Source organism: Sarcophilus harrisii, chromosome 5 (genome assembly GCF_902635505.1).
Source record: "Sarcophilus harrisii chromosome 5, mSarHar1.11, whole genome shotgun sequence".
Taxonomy (NCBI): domain Eukaryota; kingdom Metazoa; phylum Chordata; class Mammalia; order Dasyuromorphia; family Dasyuridae; genus Sarcophilus; species Sarcophilus harrisii.
The window spans coordinates 263,673,122-263,696,546 of NC_045430.1; the positions used below are offsets into that span (position 1 = coordinate 263,673,122).

General features: G+C 40.7%; 1 protein-coding gene across 6 annotated transcripts in view; it reads right to left on the reverse strand.

The window, feature by feature from the left end:
* Positions 1-23,425, reverse strand: part of NEK10 (NIMA related kinase 10) — a 214,979-nt gene that overhangs the window by 121,329 nt on the left and 70,225 nt on the right. For all 6 annotated transcript variants that reach the window (XM_031940381.1, XM_031940385.1, XM_031940380.1 and 3 more), the window contains exons 20-23: positions 21,377-21,422; positions 20,956-21,077; positions 19,784-19,886; positions 8,577-8,652 (exon numbers count right to left, since the gene is read on the reverse strand). In XM_031940381.1, coding sequence (XP_031796241.1) covers positions 8,577-8,652; positions 19,784-19,886; positions 20,956-21,077; positions 21,377-21,422 — 347 coding nt within the window. The remainder of the gene's footprint in view (positions 1-8,576; positions 8,653-19,783; positions 19,887-20,955; positions 21,078-21,376; positions 21,423-23,425) is intronic.

Below are 23,425 nucleotides of genomic sequence, written 5' to 3' on the forward strand. Positions count from 1 at the left end.
ACGTAGAGCAGGAGACAAACTCTTGTAAAGGAAATGAGAGTTGGAATAGCATACAGAAAGGTCAGGGGGAACAAAGACCACCGCAGATCGCCTCTCTCCCTTTCCTCCCAATCATTCATTTTCAAAGATCAATAGAAGAACCTTAGAGTTTAAAAATAACTAAAGAAATCAGCCCCCCAGAACTGTTAGGTAATAGAAATCGCCTGGTTATGACCTACTCTACACAGGTGAAGATTGGGGGAGGAAGTGGATGGTAAATTAGGTTGAGGCAAGGTTTCTTGTCAAGGGGACCCCTCTCTGAATGAGGAAGAGTAGTGGAAAGGCAAAAACTGCCTGGGAGGAGACAGGCTTCCCAGCCAAAGTCCTCCAGAGACAGAAAGAGGCGCCTTCATCAGTCTCAGGCTAAGGATCTTCTCTCTCTGAAAGTGCACAGAAGCGCCCAAGACGAGAACCGCAGCTGGGCCTAAGACGGGAGCGGGGGAGTGGACAGTCTCCTAAGGAGCAAGCCCAGGAAGTTCAGTGCACTGTCCTGACAGATACCTATGTGAGGGAAATCCCAGGTGGACAACTCCTCTCTCACAGAGGCTGCATCCAAGATGAACTCTGTGAAGACTGCGAGAAGCAGGAGGGGACGGCAAGGTCCTCCAGATCCAGACGTGTGGACTGCCTCGGCCCCGAGTCCCTCATATGGGTGTCTCACTGCTTTATATGCCTGCTATTCCTAAGGACACAATGGCAATTTGTGGGAAACTTTATTCCAAGTTCATGGGAGTGGGGAAGGTTGGTTTTGTAACTATTGTTTTTATACACAAGTTGAGTAAATGATTTTGCTGAGACTACTGACTTAATAAGTAGTAGGTGCACCATGTAGGGCTCCTGAGCTACAATTTTAGAAATGCTGCCATATACCTTTCAACTTTGCTCTTCTAGAGACCCCAGCCCAATTTATTCATGCAAATTGGAGTAATACCACAGTTATGTAGGAAAATGGTCAGAATTTTCTGTTTAAATTAATAACAGAATTCTGTTTAGTTTCAGAAGGTAGTATCAGGAGCAATGGGGCAAGGGAGATACATCACAAAGAAATAAAATTTAATCTTGATACCAGGAAAAACTTCCTGACAATTAGAACTATCCCAAAATGGATGTGAAACTTTGGGCTCCCTGCCTAAATAAGTCTTTAAACAAGACATCAGGTGGTCACTTCTCAGGTGTGTCACACTGGGTATTCCCTCTTAGAATATGACTTGGAATAAATGTGGTCCTGTGGTCCTTTCCAACTCCAACTCCAAAATTTGTTGGTTTTGTGAAACTCTCCCAGTCTCTGGAATCTCCTTGGAAAATGCAAATTGGGCTTTGCTGTGCTAATTTCAGTTGTGATAAAGAGTTCCTGACAGATTGCTAAATAATTCAGCTTCTCAATTAAGATCATTTTTTCCTAAGAAAGGATAACCAAGACATGGATTATATAATGACCATTTACATCATTGTCATTTTATGGATGAATAGGTTCTACCCGCCTTGAATCCTGGTTTACATACTCCATTTAATTAGTCTATAGACAACAGTTGTTTAGCAAAAGAAGAAAAGATATGGAAAAAATATGTTTTAAATAATTGATAAAGAGAACTTTCTTCCGCTAAAAAGGTCCGAATGTAAAACAAAACAAAACAAAACAAAACAAAACAAATGCAAGACTTGAAGGAATAAGCAAAATGACAATGTATGATAAGCTATCTCAAATGCTCCAAAAAGTCCTGGGTTTATCTAAGAAGGGTTTATGGGATGGCCAGAACTCCAGGGAAGTCATATGGAGTATCATTTAGAATTGTTTCAAAGGAAATTCAGAACAAGATTTTATATCAAGGTAAAATTGTTTTAATTTTGATAGCACTCTAGTCCATAGTGTTTGCAATGGGGGTAGCAACTCATTTAATCAGCAAAATCTATGGGGGAAAAGATGAGTTCAGTGAAATTAGAAGCATCCCCTGCGGTAGCCAGTGGGCAGTGATGAGAAGCAGAAAGGCAGGAGAGAGAGTTGGGGGGCAGCTGCCGATGGTTGCAGCTGTCTGCAAGGAGGTCCATACTGGGGCCACAGAGGGAGAAGGTTCTGATGTGGATGTATTTTTTTTTCAGTTCTACACCAGTGCAAGGAAAGATGGTGAACTGTGCTTTGTCCATTCTTCCCCTCGTGCCTCTGCTGGGGCCCCAGAAACCAGAGTAGCTAGGTTCAGGACAAGACGGTCTTTCCAAAACACTCTTGGCTGTCTGAACTCTGCCCCATTAACCTTGGGCCAGTTTGCAAATACTGCACAAAATGTTAACTCCCAAAAGCTAGGAGATATCTCTCCTACTAGGCCAGAAACTGGGCCGATAGACAGTGAGAACTATGAAGAGTGAAATCTTAAAAGATGATGGAGCATAAAGTAAGCTCTCTCCCAACCCTCTATTCCTCTTGGATGATAATAGCAAATATTACAAAAAAACTACCAGGAAAGGGTGATTCATTATTCAACTAATTTTTATGAAGCTTTTACTATTTCCAAAAAAATCACTAAATTCTATAGATAAATCATAGGGTACAATTGGGATACAGCCCTCTCTCCCAACCCTCTATTCCTCTTGGATGACAATAGCAAATATTACAAAAAAACTACCAGGAAAGGGTGATTCATTATTCAACTAATTTTTATGAAGCTTTTACTATTTCCAAAAAAATCACTAAATTCTATAGATAAATCATAAGGTACAATTGGGATACAGCCCTTCCAGTTTACCTGAAACAAATAAAGGGAATTTCTAGGATCCATCTGAGGGAAATGGTGAGAGACCACAATGAAAAATACTTTCCAAGAGGATTCTTTATTGTTTTAAAAGCAGTAAGCACAACCATACCTAACATAGTATTAGCAAAGCTTAGAGATTCCATGAGAGCTTGTAAAATAAAATGTCTTGCCTATGAAAAATAACAATTCAGTCTAAGTAAATTCAGCTTTCATCGTTCTGTTAACTTAAAATTTAATGGAAAATGCTACACTGTCTTTATTGATTAAGATGAGGAAATAGCAGTCCCATTTTTAATCACTTAAAGTGACTTCCCACCCATTCCATAGCAGCTCTGTCATAGAAAGCTGATACCGCTACCACACAATAATTTTAAACTTTTAAACTTAATTGGCAGCCCGGGAAATAAATCTGCATTATGGCAAGCTCTACTCACTGGCTCCATGAATTTGCAATTCACATAATCTATTCTTTATCCTTGATTGACAATGACACCTACACAGTTGTATATATTACTTAAATTTTTAAATTTTCCCTTATTTCTGAAGCACAGTAAAGGATAATAACAACAGAAAATAACTAAGAGGGGGAAACGTGTAGGTAAATGTTGATGACTTTACAAAATGTCCAAGTCTACTGCTGGGAAACTTGCTCCTTTTAAGGGACATGGTCAATTTGGTCAACAATTTATCATAAATTTGCCTCAAAAATGAAGGTGAATGAAAAGCAACCACTTGTAAAGTGTCCTGTCATGGCTGAAGAGTCCACCTGCTAAGAACACTACACTTTGCACACCTCTGAGAAAGTCTCAATTCATCATTGTGTCAACAGATATCTTTAATAGTTTCAGTTTGAGTCTTCATTCTCTCACCAACAATGAGACTCCATATAGTCTGTCTGTCTGTCTCTCTCTCTCTCTCTCTCACACACACACACACACACACATACAATATGTACATACTCAAAAGACAATCTATCTAAAGAACTCTATTTCTCTGATTAGTTTGACGATGTCAACAACCTTTCTTTCCCTTAAGTAACAGTGCCATTATCAGTGTGCGCTCAGTTGGGGCAAGCAGCAATGACTCTTTAAAGTTCTATTTGGATCCTTTCGATCATGGCACAGGGGTGCCCCTGTGTTCTCCAAAACTGCTGGCAGCTCCTACCAACCTAGTGACCCCAGCAGGTCCCAGCAACAGCGTGGGTTTTCCTCCAATGATCACTCGAAGAGGAGCGAGGAACAGCACCAGGACAGGGACGGTCCATTGGCCATGCACTTCCTTTTTTAGCCACAGGGAAACAGAAGAAAGAAAATGGCAACCAGCAGCCATCCTTCCCTGTACCTTCAGCAGCAATGACGCAGAACGTCAGAGAATCTAAAACCTCAACTGAAAATTGGGCATTCTTCACGTCTGATCTCTGGCCAACAGCCCTGATGTTGTGGAGAGCTGAGCCAAAGCTAACTGAGAGGAGGAACCCAGGTTCTCCCCAGAGAGAAAGCAAAGACAACATGAGCCGATGCCATGGGGCACTGCACAGTGAGGATGAACAAAATGACTCCCACAAATCTTGCACACAGGCAGCTGACATGAAGAACGGCAACACCGTGAGATACAGGCTTCCAATAAAAGTAACATGAAAAGTACGATTTATAAGCACTGAGATTAGGCAACAAGGTGGCCCACTGCCTAGAGTGCTAGGCCTGCGGTCAGGAGGCTCTGAGTTCCAATCGGGCCTCAGACACTTAGTAGTTGTGGGACCCTGGGCAAGTCCTCTCAGCCTGTTTTCCTCAGTTTCTTCAACCATAAAATGGGGATAATTAATAGCACCTACCTTAGGGGGTTGCTGTGAGGACAAATGAGATGATAATTCCAAAGCACTTAGCACAGCTTAGGCCTGGCATATAGTAAGCGCTATCTAAATGTTAATAAAATTTTTGTTGTCATTATCATTGTTGTAATTATTATCATTAATATTACCTCCAACAATTAGTAGCTGCAACAGTGAGCAAGCTACTTAAGCTCTGTCTGCTCAGTTTCCTTGCTTGTAAAATGGAGATGAGAACACCTATCTCCTGAGACTGTTGTAAGGATCAAATGATCCAATACTGTTAAGTACTAGGTTAATATTAACTATTACTCCTTTACTTCCAGAAACAGGAGGCTGCTTTGAATAGTATGTATTAGATTAAAAACAAACACATCAAACTAAGTTCATTTGTTAATGGGATTATTAGAGCAGTAAATTGGGGAATACCCAGGAAAAAATAAATCTAGATTTCACTAATTATGGTGACTTAGGATACGCTGTTGACTAAGATGGAGACAGGATTGTCAGGTGGGTTCAGAAATGGTGGACTTCAGAGTTTAGCAATTCTTGGCACCTGAGGGGGAAAAGGTCTAGAATTTTCAGCTGCTGGGAACAGGAGTCAAACTGATCAATCACGGGTCCTTCAAAGCTCCAAATATTAATCACCAGGAGCAAGCTCTCTGGTGGGATGCTACAGTACCCTCTCCTTGCCACCAATGACTTGGATAAGGCATGGGTAATACTTGTCACTTTGCAGGAAGGTAGGGAGTGTCCCCAAGTATACCTCTTCCAGGGGGCACCAAATAGCTGCATCATTATGGCTGTGCCATTTCACTTTCTTAAGCTGCAGAAAGATAGCAAAGTTAAGACATGGCTAGAAAACAGTTTATTATGCAAACACTATTACTATTTGTTAAACTATTGACTCCATCGGTCAGTGTAGAATATCACAGCCCACCAGGAGGCAGCCCATCAGTTCTCTGCCTTGATCCGATATCCTATGGCTCACTTTCCCCCTTAACCTGGGGAAGCATGGTTGGAAGCCAAGGAGAAGCTGAACTCAACTGTCTTCAAGGAACTGAAGAATTATCACATGGAGAAACATCAGACTTGTTTTATTACCTGGGAGAAGGAGTGGCACCCATGAGCAGCTGGGTTTGACTTAATACAAGGAAAAACACTCATCATTAAAGCTTCTAAATGTAATTGGCTGCCTTCTGGAAGAATAACAACACTACTAGTAACAACTCATATTTCTAGAGAGCCTTAAGATGAACACAGCTAAGTGGTGACCTCCTCAACAGGTTTAAGAGGCAGCTAAGTAACTAGTTGGGAGGATTTTGTAGATGGGATTTGTCTTGTGCGAGACTTAGAATTGATGCCCTTTGAGATCCTGTCCAGCTCTGAAATTCTATGATATTGTGCTAATTGACAAGTCAATAAATTCTATGAAGACCCTGAGAAGATCCTTCAAATTAAGTCTACATATACTTAGATACTGGATTACTTCAATGTGAAGGTGCACATGAAGGAGAAAGTACAATACAGGATCAAGGAATGAACATGGTCCAAAGGCCCATTTACTACTCAAAAGACTCCAACTTATTTATCGTGAATATTTTTTTCAAGAAGACTCAGAAGCCATTGTGAGCGCTGAAGCTTATCAAACAAAACAGAAATACGTCTAGAAAAAATAGTAGGTGGCCACCAAATGACTGAACAAAGGTTAAAATTGTTACCAAATTTAAAGGAAGCATAAAGACATTCTTTATGATTATACTAACTCCTAACTGGCCTATTATAGAAGCTACTGGTTTTGAAAAATGGGAACTAGAGAAAATAAAAGACAATGAATTTGAATACTACGCTTTACAGAAGAATAATAGAACACCATGAGAAGGACAAAAGAGATCAGAAACCAATTAAGTCATAAAATACTCAATTTCCTTGGCAAGAAGCTGACAACAGCTGAGTAACATTTTATTATATAAACGTATTTGCAAAATATGAGAGAGAAAGATAGATTACTTTCAGCATTGTTTCACAAAGTGGTAAAATAATAATAATAATAATAACTGAGACCTTGGCACGAAATCCAACTAAATTAGCCCCCCCAAAAAAAAAGCAGTCAAGCAGTCACAGATGAAACTTAAAGAGTAACAAATAGACCTAAAATGAAAAAGATTGCCAACATTTCTGCAACTTTTTCTCTTAAGTGCTAAGAATAAAACAACAATATTCTATTCTCCTAGGCAATGTGCTTTGTGAAAGGGTGACAGCAACAATTAAGAAGTACTACTTGGAAAGGTAGCTAGACTTGACAATAAATAAAATATTGAATAAATTCAGAAGAAAAGTGACACAATTTTGAAAGGAACAATCCAAAAGAATGGAAATGATCTTGAGCAGTTTTTTAAAGCAGCAACTAAAAAGTTAACAGCAAGTACCAATCCATATGCTTATTTTCCCATCTCTATAAAAAATGTATGAAAATGGTCTATACAGGTGAGAAAATATTAGATAAACGTCTGAACATGGCAGAGGCGAGTTTTTTAAAGTTATTTTCTAAGGCTGACTACATCTTCAAAGTCATACAACTGATTGAAATTGCCATGTCTGGTGTTTACTTAGTTCACAAAAAAACACATATTTGTTTCAGTAGATTCAAATATTGTCTTAAAAGTTGTCCTCAAGCAAGTAATCAGCCAGATTTATTTTACAACACACAAAATTCTGTAACAAATGTGATCACTGAGACAATATCATTTAATAATCTTGAGTAAAATATTAAATGAAATATAAAAGAGAGAAACCAAAAGCTAGGCAAGATGCCTGGTGGAGATCCCCAACAAGAGTATTCCTTATTGATGATAAAATTTTCTATATTTCTTTTCACAGGACACATTCCATTCATTGTACTAAATCCTGAAATGTTAAAGCATCCTCAATGCAATCCACAATCTGGCCTAAGCAACCACACTGAAAAAATAAATACTGTCCAGATTATGACATGCAGCTAGGTGGGCAGTCCAGTTGAATTAATCACTATCTCTGTCTCTGACTGTATGTCTCTCTGTCTCTGACTGTATGTCTCTTGTCTTTTTCCCCTATGCTGAAGGACAATGAGTAAGACCCAAGTGGAAAATTACATGAACTTGTCAATAATTACAATCTGTTTACAAATATGTGGGTTTGGTGCCCTAAGAAGGTCCCAAATCAAAGGTCTCACTTTACAGCGGAAGGAATGATTACTTCTGGCTGGGGAAAAACCAAGAAGACTTCATGGAAGAAAGAGTAATTGGTCTGAGTCTTGAAGAAATGACTAATAGGAAAAAAGGATTCTATCCAGAATTATCAGACTGAAAAAAATTTAAATAGTGAGAAAACCTAGAGAAATCAATATCTAGACTTTTATTTTGTGGACTCGGAGACTCACACCAAGACGGGATTTTAAATGACTCAATCAGTCTGTTTAGTTTGTATAAAAGACATAAAGAAACAACTAAGTAGGTTAGAAAAATTTGTTCTCCTTTTCCCAAAGGCCATTCATCTAAGTCTTGAAGTCTAAGGTTGGTGGCACCTTTCAAATAAAGAACCGGATTTAAAAAATAAGTCTTTGCCAAAGGGGTGCCACATTTGGACAAAGCTGTCTACACCTCTATTTGAATTATCTGAATCAATGTAATTATCATCCCACTGCGTATCTCTCAGCACTGTGGAACACACCTGCTGTGGTAACAATGCCCTATATTTGATCACGTATGAATGGTACACTGCTCTCCCTCCAGCCCCCACCAAAACAAAAAGAAAAAGAAAAAAATCTGCAAGGAGCGATTTTTTAAAGTGTGAAAGATATTTTTCCAGTTGCTTCCTGGAGGAACAATTGATATAACAAGGAATATCTTCTATTTTAAATTAAGAAAATATAAATTCGAATCAACAAACATAGAATCCAAGAATTGTACACTTTTCATCTTTCTTACCAGGAGTAGAGAATCGTTCCAACGACCGATGTGAGTTTGCTGTTTTCTTGCTTTTGTTTTGCCAGGCCAAAGTCAGCTACAATTCATTTAAAAACAAAAAAAATCCATTAATTTTTTTCTTGAGGATAACACTGTTCCTTAACTCTTATCATTCGAACCACTAATGAGTGTATTCACAACAGAAAGCAAGTTGTTGATTTTTTTCTTCACTTCTTCAAAATGTGCCATCTGCTTATCTTCCACACCTACCTCAGCCCTAATTAATGAGATACATATTAATCAGGTTGATTCCATACAAAAAAGAGAAAAAGAAAACAAAGTTTCTTGCTAATATAACACAGAATATAGCAACAAAAATTTCCACTGTTTTAAATTTTTATATCACCTGTAATTGTTTGCTCATAAATACAAGAAATCAAAAAAAAAAAAAAGGTAATCATTCAAATCATATGATAAAAGGAATTAAGTCAAGGTGTGTAATATGAAAGTAATAGGAAGTACTAAACCAAGGAAAGTAACTAGAATATAACTCAGGAATAAGGGCTCTAGAATCATCCCAAACCTTCTTCAAAAACAAAAGTGATATGAAATATATGTGTGTGTATGATTTTTAACACTGAATTAAAATGATTTGCATGTTATTAGATTAGAGTAAGTGATATTTAATATTATTAATAAAAATAAATCATATTTGATCATTTTTAAATGTTGAAACTCACATAATTACTCTTTTGATTCTGAACACATAATTTTATGTATATTAACTATGTCATTATTATACATGTTTTACAGATGTAGAAACTGAGGCTGAAAAAGACTCAATGGTTCACTCCAGATTCTACACATCATGTCTGGGACCCAGACCTAGGATTGCTGGTTAATGTTCTTTCCACAATGTAATATGGTAAAATAGGCCTAAAATTGATGAAATGTCCCTAAATAAACCCCAATAAGAAGGCAATTTGATTTTTTAATATAATGGAATATGACTATAGTCAAAAACAGAACAATATAACATGAAATATTTGAACTTTATTGGGGTATACCTTCAGGTATCATTTACTAGCCCTCAGGCTGGAAGAAAGAGCTTCAGAAATCACCCAGTCAAACCTAAGGGTGCCCAAGGTCACACATGATGGAAGCAGCAGAAATGGGATTCCCACATTGGTTCTCGTGATATATCCAGTGCCCTTTGTATTTTCTAGACTCTATGAACATGCAATAAATAAGCCATTTAGGACTGTATTTTACACCTGGTAACTATATCAAAGCCAAACTCTCCTCCCATTACAAAATGGAGAATGAATTGTCCAAAAACTCTCCAATTTGGGTTTCTCTACAAGGGAACTCCCAAAGCTGTGGCTCCTCAAGGAATATCCCGGCCATTCTCAGTGGTCTCTCTTCTCCCTGGGAGACAGGGGTCACAGATATTCTCTATGATCACATAGATCAGGCTTCGCCACCTGCTTCTGCCTCAGCCCTGCTCTTAAAGGGAGATTTCCTATGGGCACAAGTCCCTCCACCCCCTCTGCCCGCCCCTAAATACAAAGGCCTTGCTCCTCTCTGGTTTGCTTTTCCAATTCCAAGTTTAAAAGAGAGAGTGCAAGTTGGTCCATTCACTCTGAAGACCCCCCAACCCAGAGAAGAGTAGTTCCTTGGACAAAAATCATTTCTTCCTGAGCCTCAGTATAACTGACTAATCTCTTGGATCAGCCCAGTTTCTGAAACCCAGTCCAGAAGGTGCAAACATAAGCACACCCGCCTCCATGGCAAGGTGAACCTTAAGTTGTCCCTAAAAACATCCAGGCCATATAACATCATCCGGTGGGTTAAGGGATCGTCAAACTGATTGGGGACTGCCCCGGTCAGAGAGACAATACAACATGGAAAGAGGAAGAGAGGAGAGAGGAGATTTTAAATTGGAAGATTATCAGTCAGTCAACAAGCTGACTCACACTCCAGTTCTGTCACTCATTATCTGGGGGACTTGAGGCACATTATTTCATCTCTGTGGGCTTCAAAGGTCCTCTCAGTGCTTAACTTAGGAAGATCTGAAACCCCGCTCCCCATCCACTCAGACTCCAAAAAGCTGACTATGGCAAAGGCATGGCTATAATTGCAACTATGAAGTAGTATTAAGATTGTGTTGATTATATATGTTATATATGTATATATATACATATATAATGAGTTATAAAAAGGGAGAGATGTGTACAAATGATGTTATGACTTAAAGTTATATTACTTCACTCGTTTAATAAACTAGATATCCACTATGTTTAAGATAAGAATTAACACTTATATGGTACTTTTTGACTTCTAAGCAATTTCCTCATCATAATCCTGTGAGGTATGAACAGTAGTATCCTTATTTTCCAGATAAGGAAATTGAAGTCCACACACCCAGGGACATCCCAGAAAATTCTGAAGACTCAAATCTATGTCTCTTTCTCATGCAAAAGATATTCCATCTATAGGTGGTTCATGTGCTTTGAGAGAACACATATACATGTGCACATTTACACACATGTGTACACACATACACACATATTCTCATTATACCTGCAAACTATAGTAAATAAAGCAAAAATATAGCATTCATAATGACACAATTGATGGTTTTAAGAAAAATAATTTTTTAGTGTATAACCAAAAAAAGGTTTTGTACTTTTGTACTTTTCTGAAAATGAAAAAAATCATCATGAATGTTAAGCAGATGTAAATAATAGGAAAATAATATATCAAGTAGCTTTTTATTGGTCTCATTTAAATATAATATGTATTTAAAGTATTTTAAAAGTTGCTTATTATCTACTTCTCTGATTAAATAAGCTTTATTGTTCACATAGAGAATGCAGGCTTTTCTAAAGCACTCTGGATAAGACATCTGATTTTTAGACCAAAGAACATGGATAAATAGGTAAGACTTAATAACAACAGCAGTTGATATTTACAGTCATTTTAAGATATGCAAGGTTTTTCTTGTCAACCTTATTACTTTCTCCCATTGTTTAAGATGTCACTATTTCTGACCATCAGAACGTTTCTCAAAATGGAAACTTAGAAATGAAGTACAATAATGTCCCAGGGACACTCTGAATGTATGTATATATTGGCCACTCTGATAATGTTTCCACAACCTAAAAGCTTCCCACTCACAAAAAAGACACAACTATATTTCGCAGTGAGACTGAAAGATCTATACATTCACTGTGTGTCAGGTAGTAAACACTACCCTGAGCTATAAGGACCTTGAGAATATTTTTAGCCAATGGGGAAAAAATATTAACAGATTCCAACGTTGAAGAAATCCAAACTGCTCATTTGCTCGAGCAATTCTGCTTTCTATTCTCACCCTCTTTTTGGATCTCGTGTATTTTAACTGCTTTTATTCTTTAAAAAATTAACAAGACACAAGTAAATCACACGCTCAGATTCACATCCTTTTCATCCCTCGACATGACATATATTTACATCGGAGAATAGCCCAGCCGGGGCTGGCGTTCGCTCCCCCTACTCCCTCGTCTTCTTTCCAGCGAGAGCGCTGGCAAGCAGGAAATGCCGCTGGGCTCAGATTTGTCCAGGGTTATTAGGAGCTGGTCTGAGACTGAACAGATTGCTAAGATGTTTAAATACTCCAGAGAGGGGGGAAGGAGCCAGGGTTTTCTTGACAGAGGGGAGCCAACAAGATGTCAGCTCCAGTCTGGCCTCTGCCATATCCTGGGATCTGAGCAAAGCACCTGCCTTCACCAGTCGCTGGGAAACTCTGCAGCTGAGAGAGAAGGGGCTGATGGGCACGGTGGGTGAGCGCCTCCTCCCTCTCCTCAGAAAGGCTCTCACGGGCACTTCTGCCAAACTTCTGTAGGGCCCTGGGTCTGCAACGTCACTTGCCAAGGGTCACCAAGGTCACACGGGGGGGGGGGGCAGGATTCGAACCCTACTCCTCCTGTATTGGAACCCAGATCTCTCTGTCTGCTAGATGATGGCTTCCTCTCATTTACAGGGAGAAAAAAAATCTAAACTTGCCATTTAGAAATTCAAGAAATATCTCCTTTATACTAGTTTAATATCTGGCCGGGACCTCACAGTTGCCCCGGCATAACCCCAAATAGCTTTTGTGACACAATTTACTTGAAATCAGGGATGTGCTGGTAAATGTTTAACAACCAGCTTAGGGGGAGGGAGGACACATGTATGCAGAGGACACTTTCATACTGAATCTGCCTTAACTACATTTAAGTTTCAACAGCAGAACAACAAAGGAGGCCAGAGTCTGTGGCCAATTTTCTTTTCTTTTTTTTTTTTTTTTTAATAGCCTTTTATTTACAGGTTATATGCATGGGTAACTTTACAGCGTTAACAATTGTGTGGCCCATTTTCAAGGGGCAAGCGTTCCCCTGCTTGAAATGCCCGTCTCCCCATCTCTGCCGGAAATTGTTACATTTTGGGGTCGATAGCACTGACACTCATTATAAGCCACTGTAATAAATTAGCTTCTTTGACCATCCCAACAAGGACATTAAAAAGCATCAGCATTGTCGGTCCCATTTCCCATGATCAAACTGAGGCCGGACCCAAAGCACCCGGCCAAAAAGGAGGCGGGAGGGGTGACTAACTCCTGGGGGAGGGGCGCATGAACCACACAGGCCCAGCTCCCAGCCCCCGGCACTTAGGATGACACTTAGCACATAGTAGACACTCAAGCGGTGCTAGTTAATGCACATCATCATTCTCCTCGCTGCCTTTCTAGGAGGTGCACTCCGTTTGGATAATGACAGGCAATTACCCATATTTCTATAAAAAAACACAGATGGTTGGGAAGCCTACTCAAAGGCAGCAAGAATTAATAAGGGCTAGCCATTTCAAAGGGCTTTTTTAAATCTCTATTAATAGTCTTACAAGACTTTTTCAATTTTGTTCATCTATATTTAGTATCGCAGGAAATGTGATTATCTTCCTTCCAAAAAGCAGTCAAAGGCACAGGAAGGATTCAAAGATGGTTGCTCAGATTTTGATCCTTCAAACTATTGTGAAAGTAACCAATCCACATGCAAACGCACGCTATAGTTACTATGATTTTACTTAATCTGGACCTGCATTCTCTGGTGGAACTGGGCGGCACAGCGCATGGAGCACCAGGCCCAGAGTCAGGAAGCCTCACATTCCCGAGTTTAAATCCAGCCTTGGACACTTAACTAGGTGTGTGACCCTGAGCAAGTCACTTCCTGAGTGGAGAAGGAAATTTCCAAAACTCCAATATGTCTACCAAGAAATCCCAAAGAATCAGACACAACTGAGCAATTCCTCCTACTTCTCTGTGTACAACTGCTTGTATTTAAGACCCACACCCTGACTTCCAATCATATTCCTACAGAGGAATTAAACCCAAAACATTAAAGTGACTACCCTAGTCAGCTGGGGGAGGGCAGTGGCCCAGAGTCAGGAGAGTCTGAGCTCAAGTGCAATCTCAGACCCCGGGCACATCACATAATCTGTTTGCCTCAGTTTCCTCATCTGCAAAACAAAGTGAATAATTGCACCTGTCTCCCAAGGTTGTGAAGATCAAATGGAACCATAACTGGAAAGTGCTCGATGCCTGGTACACAATAAGCGCCATATAAACAGCCACTGCTGTTGTTATGATCATTATTTCCTTCTCCCTGTGAAGTCTCTGCAGATTTGAGGATTATAAGGAAAGTCCAAGTGCTGAGATTCAGATTTTCTCCTTCTCTCCTGGGCAGATCGGCAGCCCTTCGAGCCCAGTCCCTTCCCTCTTTGGGTCCTGGGCTTGCGGGTTTCCGCAGTTGTTTGGTCCATGGCATGACTTCCCAGGCAGGGCCACTAATAGACACCTTCTCTCGTGGTCGAGGGCCCAATCAGGCAGGCCCTGGTGCAGCAGGAGCGTCATGTGCTTGGGGGCCGTGGATGTGGCAGAACAAAGGCTCTTTCTTCCTCCTCTCCTCCCCATTGCCGTTTCCCTCTCTCTCTTTTCCCTTCTTCCCAGGGGCCCAGAGCAGCACCCTACATGGGGGTCACCCAGCATCAGACAAACTGCATCAGGTCTTTGGGAAGGCCGGCCTGGCGGCAGTGGGGGACAAAGGCTGAGGCAGAGACCACAGGTAGGCAATCCCTGGAGCTGCTGCCTGTGGCAAAGCTTCCGGAGCTACCAGTCGGGTTACCTGATGCTATGGCAGCTCCTTCCTTTTGAGGTTGTGTCCTGTGAAGATAAGCTGGAATTTTTCTACGTTTTCCCCACTCCTATTAATAGCTTTGGAAAGGTTGGATTTCTTCCACAAGGAGAGTAAGAAGAAATCGCCTCTTTGTATTAGGCAATTAGGGAGAGGGAAAATGAGATTTTTTGATCTTTTCTTAAACATCAAGCCTTGAAGGCAGAAAAATCTTAATGGTTTCATTTGGCCCACAAGGGTAAAGGAGGTGGGGACCAATGGACTACAGGTAGAAAGCATTCCCTCGTTTTCAGAGCTTTCTCTGGAGAGCTTCCTAAACTCTCAGACCAAGGTTGTCATCTCTCCTTTGGTCTCAGAGTAGACTGTAACATCAGAGAGGTGACGCCATGACATACAAGTGAGTTGGATGTAAGGGAGGGCTGGGCCAGGTCACCTGCCACACTGTTCCCTCTGGGGCCCTCGGATCCAGGGGCCAGATACAGATCAGGACACCTGGAGATGGCTTTGGATGCAACGGGAGACCATGGACTTTTTAAGCTAACTCAGTGTGACTGAGGCCGCCCCCATTCAGGGATTAAAGCTGGGATGTAACTGAGGAAAAGAATGGCCTCTGTGACCCAGTCCAAAAAATCTAAATAAATAACTGACTGACTGAAGGACTAGAGAGAGAAAGGATTAGTGGGTACATGGGGCCCCGGCCTAGGGCAGGGAACAGAGCTTGGGCTCCTTTCCAAGAAGTGACTTTCTGTGTGAGAGGCTAAATGGGCCTACTCCTCTAAAACCGGGCTGCCACAGGACAAACTTAAATCCTTAGGACGATGGCGACTGAAGATGCACTCGAACACAGGCGATGTACCATGGCTAGAAGAGCTTGCAAAGGATGCGTCCTCACCACGACAGCTATGTTGGTTAGAGATTCCAGATGGGGCTGCCCTCTGTCCCCCTGTGCTCAGATAAAATGGGAAATTCTTAGTACTTGGTTTCCTAAGATGGGATTTCTCTCTACTGCCAGTTCTCTAATGGAGGATGAGTTTCTGCTCTTCACATGATACCCCTTTTTTCTTGGGAGATTTGGTCTCCACTTCTGCTCTATACCAACAAACATGAGGAGGGCAATTCATTTCTGTCCTGCTCAACAGGAAGTAGAAGAGAGGCATCCACCAGGCAGAGTTGGCTCTCTGTGGTGCCCAGGCAGCCATAAAGAACACATGGGTGCCCCCCAGTCACTGGAGGGCTTCCCACAATGACTTGCACTTTTAGCAGGTAGGGCTCCCAAACACCCCATTCCCAGCAGGCCTGGCCCAATTAATGATCTCACCAAAATCTTCATCCTATGTGGCAAAGGGAGGAAAGGAATTCCAAATAAATCCCTTCTGCTACTTAAAATGAGTTCAGGTAAAGAGCTTGGCAGGGAAGACAAATGAATGGCAGAAATGAGCAGCTTTAATTGCTATTTAAAGTCCTGCAGTGAAGAGAACCCATATGGGAATCTTTCTCCAGGGCCTCTTTATAGCCCAAACAGGGCCTCGGGCCTCAGAAGGCAGTATCCAAGATGCACGAGCCATGGGGAGCACTCAGCAAGCCAGGCCAACCAGCCATGGACTAGATCGGCCCTCTGCTGTCCAGCACAAGGGCCACTAGACTCATTCACAGGAACACTGGGTCCTTTCCTGTCCAAAAGCAACTCATGCCAAAGAAAGAGGAGCACAACCTGGATGCTTGGAGAGATCCGTAAGGTTTGGGGAATCTAGGAATGAGAGGAACGGCCCTAACAGGAAGAGGGTGCAGGTGGCCGGCTCTGAAAAGCCATCTTCAGTGTCACTGGCTTGGAAACAAGCTGTGACTTGGCAGGCTCTGGAGGAAGCCTGTGGCTCTTTCTTAGGGATCAGGGCCTTGAGCAGGCTTATGAAGATCACACAAACTTACTGGACCCTGACCAGAGGGCTAGACTTAGTCACACACGCTGCCATCGACCCAGCACACAGGCTGCTTCGAGGAACACGGAGTGAAACCGCTCCGGATCGGTGAGACTCTCCTGCGCGCCACGTCTCAGACTGACCCAAATAATGCAGACCCACCATCTGACACAACACGGGCCATCCTTACTCTGCAGGGAGATGACATTCCTGACCTGCCGCTGTTAGAACCTAATTTTCCCCCTTGTTTTCTCCAGAATGGCATGAGCGTATTTGTGCAAAGACATCACCAATAACGACTGGCTAATTGCCTCATCCTCCCTTCTTTCCCTCTTGGGCACATGCTGACGAAAAACTAGAAACAAACCCAAAAACTTCTAATCTCATCTTTTTTTGAGCTACTGACCATCAAAGGAATATCTGGTGAGGACCAACTGACTAAGCTAAGAGACAACTAGGCTAATAATCTTTGTGTTTCTACCACATAATTGGGCGTCAAGACCTTTTGGCATCGGACCCAAGTTTCTTCCTAATTGAGCAAGGTCCCAACGGCACCAGAAGGAAACCAGTGGATTTCTGCAAACTTTCTTCTTGGCGTCTCTCTGGGTAAGACAACAAATGATGAGACTGAACTAAATATCCCCTATGACTCCTTCCATGTCTAGCTCTGTGACCCCGGGACCAGCATGGCTGCCCACATCTGCTCTCTTTAAGTATAAACCCACAGAACTTAGCCACCATAAGAGCATGTCTCTTATCTTTGAACTCGAAGGAAATGTGCAGAGCTTTATCTGAGATCTATAAATCTCTTTGTTGTTGGCAGCTACAAAATGTTAAACCTCCAGGATTCCACGTACTGTTCTTATGGTAGATGATGCTCCCTCCAGCTGTTCAGAGCTGTCACATTTTACAAATGAGGAAACTGAGAAACAGAACAACAAAGGTCACACAAACCATAAATGGTAGAGCTGAGATCTGACACAAAGTTCATCACTTTTACCGGATCAGCTCACGAACATCAAGAGCTAAAGTTCATTCCCTAGGATAAATTAAATTTGGCTTGTGGAGTTTTTCTGGGGGAAGGAGGGATAATGGTGTTTTTGTTTTGAGGTTGATTTTTTTTGGCTTAATCAGGAATTTGGGTAGCAAAAAAGGCAAAGAGTTGACAAATAGAGAATACAAAAAGAACAAGAGCTGATTTGCACCAGATTGCCCCATTCTGGGGGATGCGATGATGCTATTTCATGAGTGTGATTTTGACTTGGAAGGTGGCAAGGTTCTGGGAGCCAGAATCCCTTCAAAAGCTGCACACAAGCATCTGGGTCAGACCCTAAGTATATTCCAAATAAAGGCCATTAAACACAAAAAACCTCCCATGAATGTGAATGTAATTCTCAAAGCTACATAGTCCTGAAATAGGATTGATCCAATGTCTATAACTCCTTCTGACTCTCCATACTTGGATCAGGAAGCAGAAGGAAGTATATCATTAAGGACAATTCAGCTCTTTTTAATTTGTCCAAGGTTCTTGTATTTTGCCACCCATTTCATGCATATTTTTTCTCATTTCTTTTAAAATTATTCTGCTTTTTCTACCTTGCCATCATGCAGAAAATAAACATTCTAATGCAGGATGAAAGTGGAAAAGCATGACATGAGTGTCCTCTAGTGGTGACATGATTTAATGACCCATGACTTTTTTAATTTTGGAAGAAAAGTTTAATTTCTATTTGGGGGCTAAGGAACCTGAAATCCACCAAATTAAAAAAAAAAAACAACTACCTGTATTTTTAAAACTAATTTAAATTAATTAATTTTATACTAAAATACAATTAATAATATCAAGGAAACTATAATTTTTGTCAAAAATTAAAATAGTAAAATGTCCCCCACTAAGACATGAAAGATGATAGTGACAGATGTATCTTAGCTAAAACTCTATGATGTGCACACAAAGAAAGACACTCTAAGTGATTCTAGGAACACTTTCTGATTTTCTAGTCTGTGCCATTTGAGTCTAGAAACTTTTTGGTTAGAATCTAGACAAAGGGGGGAAATAGAACATACCCCCAAAATAGTCAGTCCAAGGCAAAAAAAACACATTTATCATTTAGGCTGTGTCTAAAAAACTTTAAAAAAAACCTTCAAAAGTTTGACTGTAAGAAAAAAACCAATCCCATTTTTAATGATGAAATGAATGGATTTATTGTTTATAGCATTACACACTTCTGATAAAAAATAGGGAGGGAATAAAGCTCAAAATTCTGGTTTCAGTTCTCTATTTTAGGACCTATAAACTCTAAAGGTGAACTTATAACTTCCATGACCCAGTTGTAAAACCAAAGTCTGAGCCTCCATTTTTGTCACTTCCTATCTGTGAGACCTTGGGCAAGGCAATTACTTTATAGGAGCCTCAGTTTCCATTTCTATAAAATGCGGATAATATTGAGTTCATGTTGGTTGCCTATGAGGTACCTCAAAACTTTCAAATGGTATATCCAAATGACCTCTTAGTATTATCTAAATTTGTGCTGGGTAAGCCCTAAGGCTCACTAGGGGAAAATATGAAGTAAGTCACAAAGCATCAAAGGGCACGCAGCCTCAGCAAGAGCAACGCACACTGACCATCCCACGTTTGCCCAGCTGCATTTCATGGGGCTCAAATGCCACGGGTTCCTTCTCGCTCAGAACAGTGTTATCTGGTTTGCCAACTCTACCGCACACTTTCTGGATTATTTATCTTTAGAATTTCACGATGGCTTAAATAGAATAGGGGGGAGAGAGCCTGGGATTGTTGGGTTTGGGTTTCTCTGAAGCCTATGTGGTCTGGGCATACAAACAGCTAAACAGGGTCATTCATGGGCCTGGAGCCTTTTTGGAGCCAATTTCCCATACAGAAAGAGCTCGATTCCCAACTGTGGAAGCAACAGGCAAGCTGAGAGGCTGCCATGCTCTCTTCGGATCAAAGGGAAGTTCGAAGGGCAGTAGCAGCAACTTCACGGGCTCCTCCCTCCAGGGTCTCACTCTCCAGGGGAGCTTGTGGCTCTGATCCAGGCCATAATCGAGAAATTCTCTTCCAAGGAACCACAGAATCGGTACTTACTCACGGTTACTTTGTCTTTGTCCCCCAGCATGATATTGTTTGGTGTGAGGTCCCGGTGGACGATCCTCTTTTCTTTATGCAAGTAACGAAGAGCCAGGCACAGCTTGAAACAAAGAGAAATGAGATTCTTTTTATAGAAGAAATCAGAGAGAAAGCCAAACATAGACATGGATGGAGATGGGAGATGGGAGATGCGGGGGCGGGGGCAAGAACGAGATCAGATGCAGATATACAGGTAGCATAGATGAGAAGAGAGAAAGACATGGGCTTAGACCCAGGGAAATACATAGACAGACACAAAGAGATGATAGACAGAAAAAAAGATGGAGGTGATAGAGATAAAACAAAGGCAAAGAAGGTAGAGAGGGAGACAAAGTTGGAGACAAAGACAAAGACAAAGAAGGTAGAGATGGTGACAAAGACAAGGCAGAGAGGGAGACAAAGACAGAGATGATAGAGATAAAGACAAAGAAGGTAGAGAGGGAGATAAAGACAGAGATGATAGAGATAAAGAAAAAGAAAAAAGATAGAGATAGAAACAAAGACAAAGAAGACAGAGAAGGAGACAAAGTCGGAGATGAGAGAGATAAAGACAAAGACAAAGAAGGCAGAAAGGGAGCCGAAGACAGAGAAGTTAAAGACAGACAAAAAAGATAGAGATATAAATAGTCAAAGAAGGCAGAGAGGGAGACAAAGAAGACTGAGATGGGGACAAAGACTGAGATAATAAAGATAAAGGCAGGTGGAGACAAAGATGGAGATGATAGAGATAAACACAGACAAAAAAGATGGAGAAAGAAACAAAGACAAAGAAAACAGAGATGGAGACAAAGAGAGAAGTTAAAGACAGACAAAAAGGATAGAGATATAAACAAAGACAAAGAAGGCAGAGATGGAGACAAAGACAGATAATAAAGATAAAGACAGATGGAGACAAAGACAGAGATGATAGAGATAAAGACAGACAAAAAAGATGGAGATAGAAACGAAGACAAAGAAGACAGAGACAAATATAAACACAATAGACATAAAGATAAAAGACAAAGAAATAGAGACAGTGACAGAGAGGATAAAGTTACCTTAATGACTGGTTATTTGCACATCTCCATGGGATTAACTCAAAAGAGAATTATTCCATTTTGTAAACAAATATATTAAATGTGAATCCTTACTTGTATAAATATATTCCATATCCTCTCTTCAGTAAAATGGTGCTGTTTCTCTTTCAAAGAACTGAAATGTTCTCCAAGAGGTGCCCCTTCTATGAGTTCCATAACTATGTACAACCTGTCATCTACACACAAAAGGATGAGAAGACAACAGCATTCAATACAGACAGTAATCTACACAGCACCTGATACCTGGCACAATGCTACACTACATATCTAATAGACACAGTAAATACTCAATGACTGAAATTGTGTAATGTAAAACAATGAATATAATTATCATTAAAATAAAAGAATGCACTACCAATGGAATTAAAATACTCTATTATTCTTCACTCTCTACTATAAATCAGTACCCCTTAATTTTATTGTTCTATGTTATTAACTTTTTCATTAATAACAAATATCATAGTAATATACTTACTTTCTAGAAAAGTTTTATAGTAGCGTACAACATTAGGGTGATAAAGCTGTAAGAAAGAGGAAAAATATGTGAGGGGATGGGCTTAAAAATCACATTAGAAAATACTTCATTGTAGAAAATGTTAGCTCAGCTTCTGACTGAAAAATAAGAAATTTCAAATATTTTACAAATTGTAAAGCCTCACTAAAATTATCATGATCATTTTTATTTGTGCCACAATCAATAAAATATTATCTCATTTCAATGATTTCCTAAAATATAGCCTTCAAACGAAGTCTAATTAACTGTGCTGTATTAATAGTCACTTAATCATACAGAACGATCGGACATAAAATTTAGAATCTAGAGTAACTCGCTGATCTTATAGATGAAGAAACTGAGATTCACATTGAAGTTTTTCGTTTTAATCTGAATTTGGTAATTTTTTAATTCCTCTATCCAGTTTTCCCTATCCAGCCAAAAAGAAATTACAAAATTTAAATTCTCTGAGATTCTGCCCAATTTAAGTTGTAAATTTCTGATGAACTTGGGTTGTTTGGAAAGTTATATGGAATCCAGGTAAATGATGAATAGCTGGACAGTACAGTGGGTAGAGTGCAGGCAGACCCTTAGTGTACCCCCTTCACTGACTGCTACCCAATGCCTTAGTGCTGCCCAACTCTAAAGAACATTGCCATTTTGCAGGCTGCCTTTCTGAATCCTCCTCTAACACATCTAACTCTGTCTCTTTCTGTCTGTCTCTATGCATGTGTCTCTGTCTGTCTCTCTTTCTCTCTCTGTCTCTCTCCGCTTCTATGTGTCTCTGTCTTTCTCTCTTTCTCTCTCTCTCTCTCTGTGTGTGTGTGTGTGTGTGTGTGTAGGTCTCTTTCTCTTCCCCTCCCCTCTGTCTTTTCCTCCTTCCCTCTTCTGTCCCCCTCCTTTCACCACCCACTTACTGATTATTGGGTTAACAGATTACATAATTAAAGTCTTCTGCGACTCCCAAGTCAGATGGATGGCACTGACCAGGCCTCTCAGGCCTTACCCAGGTCCTGCCAAGCAGCGAGTGCTCAAAAATGTTCCCATCAAGGGGACATGTCGGGGGAGCTGGCTCCCGGATGTGGTGATCAGACCCACTCCCAAAGACGCTTTGCCCTAAGGCCAGATGGGGCTGTCCCAGCATACAGAGCAGCTCTTCTATTCATGAACAAATCATCCTTGTTCACATCATTGCCTCGGTGAACTAAAATAAGGTAAGTTCAGGTGTGTGACCTGTTAATTTACAAAATGAAATCCAGTTATTTTAATTAATAATTCATAATCTATTGTTGGTATTTTTTTCCAATGTACACAGTTTAACTCAATATGGGAAAATCTGCTATTGTTCCATCATTTCAGTCGTGTCTGACTCTTGGCAATCCTATTGGAGGTTTTCTTGGCAAAGGTCATGAAGGGGTTTGTTATTTCTTTCTCAAGCCCAATTTACAGATGAGGAAATTGAGGCAAAGAAAGGCACATGACTTAGCTAGAGTCATCCAGCTAGGAAGTGTCTGAGGCCGGATTTGAACTCAGGAACAAGAGTCTTCTTGACTCTAGGCCCCGCACTCTGGGCACCATGGTGCCCCGGGACACAGAAAGGCCCTTAGAAAATGCAGGCTGACTGACTGACAGTTGCTATGTATAACTGAGTAATCCAGAGTCCTCATAATGATGGCACCCAAGAGAAATCATCTCCAAAAGCAACACTCTTTACAAATAGAAAAATCAGACTGACTCAAAAAAAGAGCTCCGAGCCCAATCACGAAGAGAAAGGCCATCTTGAAATGTTTATTATTTTTTGCTACTCCCACCTCCAAGATGTTGGTTAGCTGAACACCGTCAACCGTTAACAAATACCAGATGACCTGAAGCGAACCCAGGGCCAGGACTGCAGCCTCACATCCAGTCACTTCCTGAAAAGCCACACTAAATAGCCTCAATTTCTACAATCTTAGTAGCATAAATGTCAATTGCTTGGCTCCACTTGAAAAAAAGCCAGGAAATTCCAAGTCATAAACAAAACCATCTTTA